Source organism: Emys orbicularis, chromosome 16 (assembly GCF_028017835.1).
Source record: "Emys orbicularis isolate rEmyOrb1 chromosome 16, rEmyOrb1.hap1, whole genome shotgun sequence".
Lineage (NCBI taxonomy): Eukaryota > Metazoa > Chordata > Testudines > Emydidae > Emys > Emys orbicularis.
The window spans coordinates 26579039-26595963 of record NC_088698.1 but is presented as its reverse complement, the minus strand read 5'-3'; the positions used below and the strand labels follow the sequence as shown (position 1 = coordinate 26595963).

Sequence of the window (16925 nt, the reverse complement as noted above, 5' to 3'; positions counted from 1 at the left end):
GTTCAGCTAGCCCCGCCCTGTTATACCTGCAGCCAATGTCAGGCCTGGATGGGGAGGAAGATCCATCTCCCCTGTTTAGGGGTTGAGCAATACAGGACCCTGGGCCAGGTCCTGAGGGAGAAGGAGGGGTCAGGTCTCCCTACAGCCCCCCTAACCAACGATCTAGCCACTAAGCTGCCTAGCCACTGAGGGCCCTATCACACCATCACATGGCATCAGAGTGACACCCACATTGTTTATCAGCAGGGTTGGACTCTTTAGATTCTCCACGGAGACCTCTGAGCTTAACAGAGTAACTAATAGCAATAGTACGTTGTAATAGTGGAGGCTATCATCCTGTGTGTGGGCTGGCACTAGAAGGGAATGAGACACACTGTGCCAGTGGTTTCACACACATTTGCTGACAGCAGAGGAAATGGTGAGACTTGGAAATCTTGGGTTCCATTCTAGATTCTGGAGGGAAATAGTCTCTAGTGACCACAGGCCCTCCTTCTGCCCCTGTTCCCCCCAAACCTGACCTCCTTCTTCCCCTGTGTTCTCCAACTTGTCTTTGTCCCAGTCCTGTATCTTCACCACCCTGGCTACTTTTCCCAGTCTCCTCACCTAGGCAGTCACACTCTGAACTCCTCAGGCTTCTTATCCCAGTCTCCTTGCCCAACCAGTCCTACTCTTCCTCTGTGGACTCCCCATCTGAGGGCTGGACTCTCTCCCTCATCCAGTCTCAGTCTCCCCAGTTCCTTGCCCGTTTCTTTTGCCCAGCTAGTCCTAGTTCCCCCTCCCCACACCCTGACTCCTCATCAGATCTGTGTCAGTCATCCCTCTGTCCCCCATGCCTCCCATCTGGTTTCCAGTCCGTCTTCTTGCGCAGCCAGTCTCCCATTTTCCATTCCCACTGGCTCCTCATCTAATCTCCCTACTACCCCTGCTTGATTCCCAGTTCCCCTGGCTCCCGATCACAATCTTTTTATCCAACAAGTCCCAGTCTCCCTTAAAAATCCATTACTCTATTGCCAAGAAATACTGCTTTTTTAAATGGTGGTGACTGTGCTCATGGTAAGACACAATGGACCTGGTTGCCCTGTCACGTGGATGCAAATCAGGATTAATTTCTTTTATATCAATTTCCCAGCTAGGTGTTGCCCTATAATAAGGATCTTAACTGCAGCGCTAGGTTATGTGGTGGAAACCTCTCAAGTCCCAGACTCTTTGAGGCTTTAAAAACTGTTACAGAAAGTTTGAACTGCATCCTCGACATACAAGGAGCTGTTGCCAAAATGCACATAGCTGGTGGTGAAAGTAATTTTGCCTTTAAGCTTCTAAGAGGGTGTTACAAACAATAATGAGATTAACAGTTTACAATTTTTATCAGATAACACTTGTGAATAAATGTCCTTTTAAGCATCCCAGCTCTGACAAATAGATTGTCCAGACATGCAGCACTTGCTTTACAATCTCAATAGTGGTTCTTCCAGAGAGAGCTGTTTTTGTGGCATGTATGATGTTAGCTATAGTCATGTGACTCTTCAATCAGCAAAGAGACATAAATATCCAGACATAGGGCTGGATCCTGCCTGTGCCTGCATGTTTCTGCAGGGAGGAGAAAGTTTTGAGGCAGTCACATATTTTTGTGCAATTATCAAAAAGGGATGGAGGATCCAGACTGTAAATTTGCCATGGTGCACAAAAGACTAGGCGATCTGCCTGCCTAATGCCATTTAAAGTGCAGTAAGGGACATGACCGAGTCACAGTACAGATGTCTATATGCTCCTATCCGTATGCACAACAATCATTAGCCCGTGAATCTTTTGCTCTGCGAAGGCAGCAAACATTCCCCCATGGTGCTTTAAACCAGTTCTACATATGGCATCCTGCCTTCTCCTGGTAGGATGTCTTACTGCATTATCTGGGTATGTGCCACTGCCTGCTGTGCTCAGGCTGTTGGTTGGGCCGCGATCTGGTCCTTGGCTACATAGCACCACATCACCCATTTCAGTTTGCTCTTTACAAAAGGACAGCATGTGTAATTTCTTTGTGTTATTCCAAGTGCATTTCCTATTAAAAACAATTAGTGTATTTTAAGATCCTTTTATATAGTGTGTGAAATTTCTAATGATTAAAACTCCACTCTGGGGACTGGGGATGCCTTGTGTCTATTGTTATCTAATTAAGCTTTTTCAAGAAGTTAGTGTAATTGGGAGCAACGCCATTGACATGTCTGTGGTTATCTTGTCAATTCAAATATGAGGTAATTTTCAACGCACAGATCTTGTTTACTTTATTGGAATGATTTTTTTTTTAAATTTATGAAGACTCATTTGAGCTTCAGTTTTCAGCAGATCAGTGGAATCTTTGTTAGACTTTTGACTCTTTCAGTGGTTGTTTATAGATACTTGAATCCAAAGTGGAGGACTCTGCCGCTCAGTTTGTAAATATAGGGATAAGCACAGGGAACTGATTATGGATATTCCCACTAGCACAATGTATTATATATAAAGACAATTTATAATTAGAATAATCCCATGTCTCTATGTTGAGTTACATGGTAATGAAAACTATTCCCCATGGCAGAAGCAGTATGAGCCAGTGAAACCCACTTGCAAGACATCCAGTACAGAGCATTAGAACAAAAGCATTCAGAAAAAAAGCCAATTTGAGGCCAGGGTATTAAGCGTTGTCTGAAGCTTTGTTAGTAAGTGTTCAGAAACCTGAGGGCTTTACCCGATTCACAAAAAATTGAGCAGATTTCCACAGGAAAGGTAAGAATAGGTGTAGAGTTGCCAGTGGAGATGACAGTGCTCTTCATCTGAATGCTGATGGAGCTGACAGATTACAATTTGCAATGCTCCATCTTGACTTAAGCGCCTGGTATCTGAAGTACTCAGATACCCTGATGATAGCTGTGTCCCACGCAACTGATGATGGTGATTATTAATTATTTGTATTTCCATAGTGCTTAGGAGCCCTTGTCATGGATCAGGACCCCATTGTGCTAGGTGTTGCATAAACAGAAAACAAAAAGATGTCTTATGACTGCAGGAGGTAGTATTGGTGGACTTGGGTCTTTCCATTGTCTTCATAAGGCTTCATTGCTTTTGGACAATGTTCTTCATGTGCCTTTGAACATTGTCTAACAAGCACCCATGCGTGGTATGTTGTGTTTTTTATTAAATGGAACCTAATTTTCCATTAATATACATGATGAGATTTGTAATTCCTTTGCACTCTTTGCAGAAGATTTCACTTTAAATGAACCATGAATTTTAGCAGGTTTACAGTGGATTGAATGTTTGGAGGTTTGGACATTATCAAGTCATTTACAACCACAAAGTTAACCTAGATAGACAGAAGTAACACTCTTCCTACTATTCATCTCTTAAGTTCAAAAATAGCTCTCTGACTAATTAAGCTGCTTTCATTTGAAACAGAACATTCTGAAGGAACATGCTGATGACGACCAGAATCTTGCCATTTCGGGGGTCCCTGTGGTAGCCTGGCCTAAGAAGACCACAAAGGTAATAAGTCACATTTGCTATCTTTGCCTGCTAATCATTTCAATGCAAGGTTTCTGTATTCATTCTGCTATAGTTTGATAAGGCATTTAGGGGCTGTTAGCTTTCTTATGATTGATCCCGTATTTTAGTTGGCTTATAAAGTCAATCAGATGATGAAACACAGCATTCAGATGCCTCCATAGAGAGAAACTGTTTCACTTCCAGTTTAAAAAAAACCTGTTTAGTCCTTATTTATGCATTTGAATCTTTAAAAACAACTAGAAATTATACTGTTTTCAGACACTTTTCACATTTATGCAACAAGAGCATTAATGTAAAAATTTGAAATTTGACAGCCAGTTATTAAACCATGATAAAGTTTGAGAATGTTCCACGTGCAGGGCCAGTGAGATTCCATGCGCAGGGCCAGTTAGGCAGAACTGCAGGGTCTCAATGTGTGGATGAGATGATGGTGTAGGGAGGAGGGGTTTAGATTTATTAGGTACTGGGGAAACTTTTGGGAAAGGGGGAGCCTATACAGGAAGGATGGGCTCCACCTAAACCAGAATGGAACCAGATTGCTGGCACTTAAAATTAAAAAGGTCGTAGCACAGTTTTTAAACTGAAGGCTGCGGGGAAAGCCGACAGGTGCGGAGGAGCACGTGGTTCAGACAGAGACATCTCTTAGGGGAGGATCTATTAATGGAGATTCTCTATGTCCTAGTAAGGAGGAGAGGATGGAAGATGATAAAATACGGGTAGAATATGATGAGAAAATGCAAAGTAAAAATCTTAAATGAACCAAACTGTACCATAGAATCTCTATGGATAGTAATTCCATGCTCTAATAATATAGCAGTAGGGATATATTACCAACCACTTGACCAGGATGGTGATAGTGACCGTGAAATGCTCAGGGAGATTACAGAGGCTATAAAAATAAAAAACTCAATAATAATGGGGGATTTCAACTGCCCCCATATTGACTGGGTACATGTCACCTCAGGACAGGATGCAGAGATGAAGTTTCTTGACACCTTAAATGACTGCTTCTTGGAGCAGTCCTGGAACCCACAAGAGGAGAGGCAATTCTTGATTTAGTCCTAAGTGGAGCACAGGATCTGGTCCAAGAAGTGAGTATAGCTGGACTGCTTGGTAATAGTGACCATAATATAATTAAATTTAACATCCCTGTGGTGGGGAAAACACCACAGCAGCCCAACTCTGTAGCATTTAATTTCAGAAAGGGTGACTACACAAAAATGAGGAAGTTAGTTAAACAAAAATTAAAAGGTACGGCACCAAAAGTAAAATCCCTGCGAGCTGCATGGAAACTTTAAATAGATCCTCAACTTAAATGTATACCCCAAATTAAAAAAACATAAGAAAACAAAAAAAGTGCCACCGTGGCTAAACAACAAAGTAAAAGAAGCAGTGAGAGACAAAAAGGTATCCCTTAAAAAGTGGAAGTTAAATCCTAGTGAGGAAAATAGAAAGGAGCATAAACTCTGGCAAATGAAGTGTAAAAATATAATTAGGAAGACCAAAAAAGAATTTGAAGAACAACTAGCCAATGACTCAAAAAGTAATAGCAAATCTTTTTAAGTAAATCAGAAGCAGGAAGCCTGCTAAACAACTGGACGATCAAGATGCTAAAGGAGCACTCAAGGACGATAGGGCCATTGCGGAGAAACTAAATGAATTTTTTGCATCGGTCTTCATGGCTGAGGATGTGAGGAAGATTTCCAAACCTGAGCCATTCTTTTTAGGTAACAAATCTGAGGAACTGTCCCAGATTGAGGTGTCATTAGAGACAGTTTTGGAACAAATTGATAGACTAACCAGTAATAAATCACCAGGACCAGATGGTATTCACCCAAGAGTTCTAAAGGAACTCAAATGTGAAATTGCAGAACTTCTAACTGTAGTTTGTAACCTATCATTTAAATCAGCTTCTGTACCAAATGACTGGAGGATAGCTAATGTGACACCAATTTTTAAAAAGGGCTCCAGAGCTGATCCTGGCAATTACAGGCCGGTAAGCCTGACTTCATTACTAGGCAAACTGGTTGAAACTGTAGTAAAGAACAAAATTGTCAGACACATAGATTAACATAATTTGTTGGGGAAAAGTCAACATGTTTTTTGTAAAGGGAAATCATCCCTCACCAATCGATTAGAATTCTTTGTGGGGGTCAATAAGCATGTGGACAAGGGGGATCCAGTGGATATAGTGTATTTAGATTTTCAGAAAGCCTTTGACAAGGTCCCTTACCAAAGGCTCTTAAGCAAAATAAGTTGTCATGAGATAAGAGGGAAGGTTCTCTCATGGATTGATAACTGTTAAAGATAGGAAACAAAGAGTTGGAATAAATGGTCAGTTTTCAGAATGGAGAGAGGTAAATAGTGGTGTCCCTCAGGGATCTGTACTGGGCCCAGTCCTATTTAACATATTCATAAATGATCTGGAAAAAGGAGTAAACAGTGAAGTGGCAAAATTTGCAGCTGATACAAAACTACTTAAGATGGTTAAGTCCCAGGCAGACTGTGAAGAGCTACAAAAGGACCTCAGAAAACTAGGTGACTGGGAAACAAAATGGCAGATGAAATTTAATATTGATAAATGCAAAGTAATGCACACTGAAAACATAATCCCAACTATACATATAAAATGATGGAGTCTAAATTAGCTGTTACCACTCAAGAAAGAGATCTTGGAGTCATTGTGGACGTTCTCTGAAAACCTCCACTCAATGTGCAGCGGCAGTCAAAAAAGCAAACAGAATGTTGGGAATCATTAAGAAAGGGATAGATAATAAGACAGATAGTATCATATTGCCTCTATATAAATCCATAGATGTGGTACTCCTACATCGTGAATACTGCGTGCAATGTGGTATTGGAATTGGAAAAGGTTCAGAAAAGGGCAACAAAAATGATTAGGGGTATGGAACGGCTGCCGTATGAGGAGACATTAATAAGACTGGGACTTCTCAGCTTGGAAAAAAGACGACTAAGGGGTGATATGATAGAGATCTATAAAATCATGACTGGTGTGGAGAAAGTAAATAAGGAAGAGTTATTTATTCTTTCTTATAACACAAGTACTAGGGGTCACCAAATGAAATTAATAGGCAGCAGGTTTAAAACAAACAAAAGGAAGTATTTTTTCACACAATGCACAGTCAACCTGTGGAACTCTTTGCCAGAGGATGTTGTGAAGGCCAAGACTATAACTGGGTTCAAAAAAGAACTAGATAAGTTCATGGAGGATAGGTCCATTAATGGCTATTAGCCAGGATGGTGTCTGGGGATCTGGCATTGGCCACTGTCGGAAGACAGGGTGCGGGGCTAGGTGGACCTTTGGTCTGACTCAGTATGGCTGTGCTAGGGTGACCAGACGTCCCGATTTTATCGGGACTGTCCCGATATTTCCTTGTTTGTCCCGCGTCCCGACCGATGTGCGGTCGGGACACTGGACAAACAAGGAAATGCTCCGGAGCCTGGCCAGTCGCGTCTGGGCTGCTGCCCAGCTGGTGCTATCCCGTGGCGGCCCCGGGGCGGAGGCATCAGCAGCCCAGCCCCGTTCGTTCCCCTGCGGGACCCGAGCGGGACGGGGGGGCTGGGGCTTGCTGCCCCCACTCCGGGGCCGCCCCGGGATAGCACCAGCTGGGCAGCAGCCCAGACGCGACTGGCCAGGGGCTGGGCGCAGCGTGCGCGCTGCTGGGTCCCCGCAGCAGGCCCAGGCTTGGGGGGTTCGGGCCCGGGTGCCAGAGCCGCAGCCGCCGAGTTTGGCCATCGGCCGCTTCCTCCCCCCGCGGCAGTGGGAGCTGCAGGAGCGGCTGCTCCCGAGTCCCACTGCCCAGGGGGGGAGAACAGCCGCTGCCTGGCCCCGCGGGCCGCCCCCCTACTCTCCCTACCGCCCGACTGAATCCTGCCTGCTCGGGGCCAGGCCGGACTCTCACTCACCCTGGCCCCGCGCTTCCCCTGCGTCTCCTGGGCCTCCCTCCAGCGCTTGTGGAGGAAGGGTGGGGTTTTTTGTGTGCCCTCCCCGCCATGCCCCCCCGCGCGTCACTCCCCCCTCACCCCCCCGCGTCCTGATATTTGACTTGGGTGATCTGGTCACCCTAGGCTGTGCTTATATTCTTATTAATGTTAATGCCTGTTTAAAAACTGAGAATTGCTTATAAATGTAGTAAATGCTTTTGACGGAAGAGATGATGTTTAATGATTAGACCAGGAGATTGACTCCTGTGTTCTAGTCCCAGGTGTGTAGCCTATTACAAGTCACTTATGTTCTTGGTGTCTCAGTTTCCCCATCTGTATATTGTGAATAATACTCTTCTTCTTTCACAAGGGTATTGTGAGGCTTAATTAATGTTTATAATGCATTTGAACTCATTAGCTGGATGGTGATGAAAAAGGACAGTGTATTTAAATAGTGGCATATTTACTAAATTCCACAGTTACACAACCCTAGCAGCAGCTCTGTTACATTAGAAAACATTTTATCGCTTATACTTTTACTGTCCTTTTGTATTGTATTAGCTTCATAATACATAATTTCTCCAAAATATCAGTCAACAAAGATCACATTTCTTTCTGAAAATGTGTTACTTACTATTGTTACAAGTAACTCCTAAAATCACTAGAAAGAGACTAGAGCAGGGGTCAGCAACCTTTCAGAAGTGGTGTGCCAAGTCTTCCATTTATTCACTTTGATTTAAGGTTTCGCGTGCCAGTCATACATTTTAACGTTTTTAGAAGGTCTCTTTCTATAATATATAACTAAACTAGTGTTGTATGTAAAGTAAATAAGGTTTTTAAAATGCTTAAGAAGCTTCATTTAAAATTAAATTAAAATGCAGAACCCCCCCAGAGCAGTGGCCAGGACCCGGGCAGTGTGAGTGCCGCCGAAAATCAGCTCGCGTGCCGCCTTCGGCATACGTGCCATAGATTGCCCACCCCTGGACTAGAGAATAAAATTATTTTTCTCTTTTTTTCCAGTTTATCTACTTTTTGTATAATCTCTTTCAGTCCTTCCCTTCTTTGGTCAATCAGTTCTCCCAGTTTACATGGCTCTTTCATATAGCAACAAGGGAGAGTGAAACTTAAAAAAAAAAAAAAAATTTTTTTTGTTGAGATTGTAAACATCAAAAAATGACAGGGAGGACTGAGGCAGATGTAAGACCTGAAATACTTTTCAGTTATTTTTTTAACTTTTTATTTTTTAGATTTCAAATTGATGTCTCATTAAATACACATTTATGTTCTAGATGGTAATTATTTCATAGGAACCAGCAGTGTTTATAGTGTATATAATACATATATATATATATATATATATATATTTTTTTTTAAACCTTTCTAATTAAATAATTACCACAGAAATTAGGTGGCACCAAAGGAGCCAAATTAGTAAATTACATAGGTCTTTAAAAAAAACTGCCTAATTTCATCCTGACTTGGGAGAGTGGAATGACCTTCAAGTATCTGCTTAATGGAAATAATATGTTTTAACAACTGGGTAACTACCTGAGAGATAGGGATGCCCTGCCATGAGGGCTCGAAGAGGAATTTCTATGTTTTAGAAGCCTTCTATGGAAGTTTCATTTTTAAATAAATTATGAAATTATATGGAGTAAAAAACTATTAGCCTAATTTTCAAAGGGGTCTTGGGAGGGGGAGGGGGAAGAACCTCTGAAATTGTACAAGCAATTTTGCACATGCAACTTTTTGCTCAGATATTTCTTTCTGCATTCATTTATGTGCCCGCCCATACACAAAACATCTGATTAGAAACTTGTAGGTGTGTAATTGATGGTGCAGTTTAAAAGGCTGCTTTAGAAAATGTGGCCCATTATAATTAACTAATATTTAGTAGTTGACAAACCCATCAGAGCGAGTCTTTAATGGAGTGTTTGCTTTACTTGTACGTTTCCTGGCTTTGGAGGTTTAAAGTTGTATAGATATTTTTGAAAGATTATTTTTATTAGTAGTACCTTTATTCAGTTAAAGTCCACTTAACCAGAACTGTTGGTTAGCTGCAATTAAATTGGCTGTACTGAGCTCAGTTGGTCAGGACACAGGGTTTATCTATCATCCAAAAGCTGTTGCTAAAAAAAAATTGCTGATTAAACCACATCCTAGAGTGCATTTGGCACAAATGTTTTTTTAATTTCTTTCTTTTCCTTGGTTATTCTTTGTTGTTGTTGTTTCATAGATTCCACATATCAATTGGTCTGTGGTAGTGCAAATCGTACTCTGGATGCCACTGTATGCAGTGTGCTTGTGTTGCCCCTAGTCCCTACTGCAGAAAATAAGAACAGTAAAATATTTTTATAGACTCTGTTTGAATATAAATGGGCAAATCTTTACTGGTAACATTTTAGTGCCTACGTGACTTACTTTGACTTCACTTTTGAAAATGTGACTTAGGCTCCTAAGTCACACAAACATTTTTGAAAAGTTTACCTAACCATGATAGGCAGATGGAAGGCGCTTAGATACTACAGTAATGGTTAGCAGTAAAAAACCTCAAGATATAGATAGGCAGCATACTCTCCGCTCTACCACTGTTGATAGCTGCTTATCGTGTGACCTGTTGAGAGGCATTAAATGGAGCAAGACCTCTGTGACCAGAGGACAAACAATGTGTGGGATTTATAAAATAAAACTAACAAAAAATTAGATCAAAGAGCTTTTGTGCTGCATCCCTTGAGATTGTGGCTTAGGGTAACAACTAGGATCTTAATACTGATGTGTGGGTTTTGTAGGTTCAAAGTTTGTTAGGCTTCCTGTCCACCTTTAAATTGGAACCCTTGATGTTTATTTACAGTAACATTGTTGAGGATGAGAAATGCAACATATTTGTGTTTTAATCTTACATCTTCTTTGAAAACCCATTGGCTATGTGTGTTTTAACCTTTTTGGTACTTCTTTTCTTTTAACAACTTTAAAAGTCAGTGCAAGCATCCCAGTGCTGAAGAACAACCCTGCAATAATAAATGAATACACACAGCAAGCAGTAACAAACATGGAGGGAAAAATCTATAAAGAACCAGACTTCAGTTTCAGATTTCCAAACAAGAACAAAGATTAAAAAATATGAAAAATCCCTTTTAGTGTTCTCTTTAAAATATGTTTTTCTTAATCTGTAATTAGCATGAATCATGTCTTGAGATAAAACACAGAAATGCATTTTGGGTGGATAATGGACAAATAATTGTGAGTTGGTATTTTCTCAGTGAAGTTCTGAATGGATAAGTATTCATGACATAGAAACCATCTCCACAATTGGTAATAGTTAGTCCTCTTGTATCGTAACAGAGAAGGCAAGGATTGAATGGGCTAGGGAGACTTGCCTTAGAGTTGGTTCTTTGAGGCCAGGGTTGAAGCACATTGGCTAGGCAATGTGGGGGGGAAGCTTATGTAAGGAGAAAGTGGGGGGTATTTCACAGGCCTTGATTCCCCCCCCCCCTTTTCCATCCCAGAGCCCCTTTAATGAGGGAGAAGATTTGAAACAGAGGAAAAATCCTTCCGGTGGTCAATGGAATGTTGGGTCTTGAAGGCCTTAAGAGTTCCATGACTGTTGAACACAAGACAGGGCAGCTGAAGCCACATGGGAATTTTTGTTTTTGTAGTGCACAGTATATGTAGTGCACAGCATACCCAAATATGTAAGAGCTCCCTTCTCAAGAGCCTTAGAGTCTAATGGGACAGCAAGTATCCTACAGCACAGTACCGCACAGAGAGAGAATGGCAAGAAGAGATCAGTGTAGCTGGGATGCTGGCTACAAGGGTGAGGAGTGTCCTCTCATTCTAAGTTCCTGAAGAAAAACTAGAGAAATGATGTGAAGGTCAGGAAGAAGAGGAAGTGAGCAGATGACATGGTTCCTGCTGTCTTCAGGGAGAAGTCACCAGAAGAGATTTAGAAAGACAGAACTACAGATGGAGAAGGAAGAATAAAGCCAATGCTGAATGCCAAAATTTACAAAAGAAAAGGGAAATGGTTCTAAAGGAAGGATGGGAAAAGCCCAGAAATGAAGGGAAGAAGGAAGGAAGTGAGAAAGCGGAGAAAGGAAGTAGGAAAAGTTTGAGGAGAGATGCAGAAAAACAAAGACCAGAGAAAACAAAGAGCAGAAGCGAACCACTGGCAAAGCAGAAGACCCCTGTGGAGAAGGAAAGTGAATAATTCACACTGCGTAAATAATCCAGTAGTATAAGGGCTTGTTTAATTATGATATTGAATTGCTATTGAAAGAAAATTCATTTAATAATCTGAATTGCATTAGAATAGTCTGCAAATAATATTTTCATATTTAAAATTGAGTCATAGTTTGTATTATGCATTATCAGCATGTATGAAGAGCCACCAGCGTGCTTGGCTCTGTACAAGATGCAAAATAAAACTAGTCCTTGCAGAATCTAAAATTCTGGGGTCTCTTGCTGACCCTGTCCCCCAAACTCATGATTCACAATGAGTGAACTAGTGGATACACAGGCATGTTAGCATAGCTGGGCATCAGGAAACACCTGCCACAGATTGCAGTCCCCTTTCCCCCTTACACTTGTGCTGCATGGGGGATATTTTACCTTTCCTGTGACTAAAGAAGTGGGCCTCCGACTCATGCAGGGCTGTCAGTTTCATTCCATCTTTCATGAGCACTAAAAATTAATTTGATTTAAAAAAACAGAAGTGGTGATCAAAAATAGTGTGGGGGGTTTAAAGTGAAAAGGTGATCTAAAAGAGAGGAAGAATGGTCTTGGAGTTAATGTGCAGGAATGGGAGATGGGGAGCTTCAGTTCTGGATTCTGTTCCCAATTCTGTTGCAGTCTCTGTGTGACATTAGGCAAATCACACATTTTCTGCACCTTTGTTTCCGCGTGTAAGATGAGGATGATGCTTCTGTACTTTACAAGGCTGTTGTGGGGCTAAATTCATGTTTATAAAGTACTTGGATATTATAGGAAATGGTAGAAGCATGTGATTCATATCATATATAACACTTCTAGATCATATTTGTTCATATTAAAGATGTAAAAGAGCCTTCATTCATGTTAATACTTCCAATTCATCCTAGTTTATAAAACTCCAACATCCACCTATCTCTTGCAATTAATCTTTCAATAGCAATAACATCTTTTCCTGTAGCTGTAGAGCAAGTGAGAATAGCCGATTTTTAAAAATTGCCGCATTCCAATAGTGATTTGTTTAATAAAACCCTTGGCTATGCCCAGGAGCCTAGGATCTATATAGCAATTCCTCATTGAGAAGTCAGGAATATGCAACTTGAATAGATTTCTGAAACCTATCTGATCAGTATATTTGACTGACATATTGTATATTTTCAGACTCGGGAATGGGGGCGGGGGCCACATTTTCCAAATCGGCCGCCTAATTTGGGTGTGGTAATGGACATGTAGGGTCACTCACTCATTCTGGGTGGGTGTGTGCACGTGTAGCTTAGGTGGCCAGCTTTTTAACTATGGCCCATTGCCTGTATATGTGAAAATGTGGTAGAATCCCAATGTTGTGATTCACATGGGGGATGCAAAGTTTTATCTGGAGAATTGGGACACCGGGAGACATGCTAGCAGCTTGTTAGAAAGGAAGGCTCAAATAGTCAGAATTTGGGTCCTGGAAATTCTCTGTATATATTGATTTAGACCCAGTCCTGTAGGCCTTACTTCAGGTCTTTAGATTCCGAGGGAGTGTGGCTTAAGTAAGGACTGCATGATTTGTTCCTTAAGGCATGTTTGCACTGTAGCTGGGAGGTGTGATTCCCAGCCAAGGCAGACAGCTCAAGGAGAGCTAGCACAAGTCTAATGTGCTAAAAATAGCAGTCTGGATGTTGCAACATGGGCAGCAGCTCGGGGTTGCCACCTGAGTTTGAACCCAGAGGATCGTGTAGGCTTGGACTCGGGTGGCTAGCCCAAGCCACAGCCTGTGCCACAACATCCACACTGCTATTTTTAGCACATTAGCTCAAGCAGAGCTAGCATAAGACTGTTTACTTGTGCTGGGGATCACACCTCCCAGCTGCTGTGTAGACATATCCTTAGATTGTAAGCCCATTAGGGCAGGTACTGGTTACGTTTTCCTCTCTCTGCTGCTCCATAACTGTAATCTTCCATCAAAAAAGAGTGGCTAACTCATGAATAGTGTCTTGTTGGATAAAGTGCATCTTTCCCACCTCAAAGGTTTCTATCACGTGGAAAATCTTATACCTCAAGCTGCATTTCTTGGGGGATAAACTTTACAGTGGGATTTACAGTAGGAAACTGGATAGCAGAAGTTTTATGCTTAGTTCCTTGAACACTCTTTGGATTTGACACAAGAATTTCTCTTTGTAAGTCAAGATGTCTGCATCCTTGATGCAGGACCTGATCCTTGAAGATGCTGAGCACTCTGAGCTTCCAGCGCCTTTCAGGATCCAGATTGACTCCTTTTCCCCTGGTCTTCACCTTCTTCCTCTTAGCCTTAATTTATGCCTTCCAACCTTCCATCCTGGAAGGACTGAATAGAATTCCTTAACTGGCAAAAGGGTTTGCTGCAGCATACTTGAGGCACTCCCTCCCCATCCCTAGGGTTTAACCTTCCAGCTGACAAGGAGAGAAAGAGACCCAGGCCTACAGCCTAGGAGCACAAAGCACGGATCACTAGTCCAGTGGGCTGATCAGGATCTCAAATTTTATCTGTCATGTCAAGAAGCCAAATCCTGAAGTCAACAGTTATGATCTCATATTGATCTAAAAACTTTCCATTTTGCCTTAGTAGGAACCAAAGATAACATCTGTATAAAGTCCACAGGATTTGGCCCCACCAGAATACGTATAATTTTCAAACTACTTCATATTTGCTGGAGGACAATAGTCAACTGCAATAGCATGTAATTAAAATCTATAGCAGACTATTCTGGTCTCAGTTCAAGTTGTCTGTGTTGATAACGTCAATAACAATTTCTAAATAACGCATATACTGAGGACCTATTTGTTGAAATAGTTAGAAACACAGACAGTGAGCCAGGTTCTGATCTCTGTTACACTAGTATAAACCCAGAGTATTCTAGATTTATACAAGTGTATATACGAGCAGTAGGTGGACCTGTAACTCTAAATGGCTGGTTTACATTACCACAAATTGTATAAGAATGTTTGCTGGGCCCTCCATAAATACATTTTTATAGTTTTCTCTCTTGATTTTAAGAGCAGATATTTAAGAAATGTCATTTATAACCATGTCATTGGAGTTGTAAAGGAAGTCAAGAGATGTGTATTTAAAGGGGCACTGCACTGTTAGTTAGTACAGGCCAAAAAACTGTTTTGTTTTTTTTAAAGTTTCCCTGTAGTGTTTGTATCTATTGCAGCCTTGTGCCAGTGCATGAGAATCAGTGAGGGAAAGCGACCAAAAACAAAAGTGAAACTTAGCAGACTTTCCTGGTCTAAGATGAATAAATTGCAAAAAATAAACAATGGGTTTCTATGGTGAAAAGTAATGGAGATTTTAAAAAATTATTTCAGTGTTAATAATAAAAGGCATGGCAGAGATGATCATGCAACTAAAGAAAAAACGTTACTTTAAACCAGACAGCGCCTCTTTAAATGGTGTCCTGCCTTTTTGTGCGCCTAAATGCAACATTGTGCTTTGGATCAGACATGAGAAATACAAAATAAACTGACTATGAACTGAAGTGCAAACTGGCAAGGCAGATCTGACTGTGTGCAAAACCAAGTAGCATATATGGTCAGATGTTAATTAGACTTTAATTCATATTTGTTTTAATAATCTTAGGTATGTTTAGTAATACAGTGATAGATTTGTATCTTTTACAGTGCACTAGCTTTCTCAAGTTAAGGACATTGAAATGTTTATGTGACAAGAGGGGATTTTCTAAAGTGCTCAGCATTGGCCTAAATCTGCTGCCAGTGAAGTCAACGCAGAGTGCTCTTGAAAATGCCTCATTACATACTTTGTCTTTACTAGCCTTAGTTACTTCCTATCACTGCTACCACCACTGCATTTCCACCATTGATAGCAACAGTGGAAGTGCTAGGTTAGACCAATTACAGTGTTTTAACCACAGTGTTGTCTAACAGTGCTCCAAGCATTTGTATATGGTACAGCATTAAAAACACAGCTTTTGGAGCCTACCCTAGAACTATCACACGTGGAGCTACACTTACAGTAGCAATATTGGGAAAACTGTGCTAAAACCCTCATCGGGACAAGGCCTAGATAGTTGTTCTTGGGAGTTGCTGTGTAGTTCTCTTGTAAGGAAGTGAAAATAAAGTGAAATGGAGATCAGCATTTGGGATTTAAAGCTGAGTCTGCGGAGCTAAAACGGAGTCAGTCTAGTCTATAGGAACAAGAGAACTGGGAAAGGCAGGGGAAAAGGAACTCTGCAGGGATTCTCATGCTACATTTTCTGCTGGTTGTGATACAAATAAAATTTTGCATCAGTTACTCCAGTGCTACTGAAGTGGAAAGGAGATTTAAATTGTCAGATTATGTCTGCCCATAATTTAAAGGTGTTTTGAAGTACAGTTGATCTCACATAATATTGGTTTAATTCTGTTTGCCATTGCTTGCTGCCTGCACTCCTCTGAATGGACTGTGGTTTTGGGCATGTGGTAAAACTTTATTCATGTCACCTTTTATAGAAGGGTGGAAGTTCAGCAGGGTGATTGTCGTCATAACACTGACCACCACAGCCATAAAGACTAATATAGATGGCCATGAGTATCCATTCCTCAGCAGAGACTGCCTGTGGTAAGAGAGACTGCTCAGATACTGGCAGCTTTGCACAAGGTTTTCAGTTTATTTTAATTGTGAGAAGCTGATCTTGTCATCATCCCTTCTGGGATGCTGTGTCCTTTGCATTTCTCAGGCTCAGATGGGAAGGTCATATGCTCTTACTCTTCCACTAGAGGAAAATTATTCCCTAGATTGAGATTGTGAGAGGCAAGGAAAGACAGAGGTTACACAAACAGGAATGGAGTTAGATTGAGGACGTATGTTCAACATGGGGCTTGGAAGTGTCTGAAATTGGAGGTGATGGACGTTTCGAGAGTTGCATGAGGGATCTCTCTCATTTTGTGAGGCATGTAAATAGCTGTTGCTTGTGAGCAGGTGGCATAGAGAGGGATACAAAGGCAAATTTTGCTCTGTCTGCTATGAGCTGTAGCGATAACAGCATTGAAACTCCGAGGAGCCTGCTCCACTTCTAGCTGCTAACAAATCCTAAAAAAACCTTCCAAATATGTTTATTTCAGAGTGGTTGAAATCCTTAAGCACAAGCAGGATGAGAGACTGCTTGGGGCACCCCACAAAGGCAAAAGAGTTGCTGAAGCTACTATGGATTTGCCACACACCTGCTCACCTTCCAGCAGCAAGACTGGAGTGGAAAACAACTGTCAGTCTGATTTCCCAC

General features: G+C 41.4%; 1 protein-coding gene across 1 annotated transcript in view; it reads left to right on the top strand.

Moving 5' to 3' along the window:
• Positions 1-16925, top strand: part of KDM2B (lysine demethylase 2B) — a 170767-nt gene that overhangs the window by 107059 nt on the left and 46783 nt on the right. The window contains exon 12 of the mRNA XM_065418043.1: positions 3427-3513. Coding sequence (XP_065274115.1) covers positions 3427-3513 — 87 coding nt within the window. The remainder of the gene's footprint in view (positions 1-3426; positions 3514-16925) is intronic.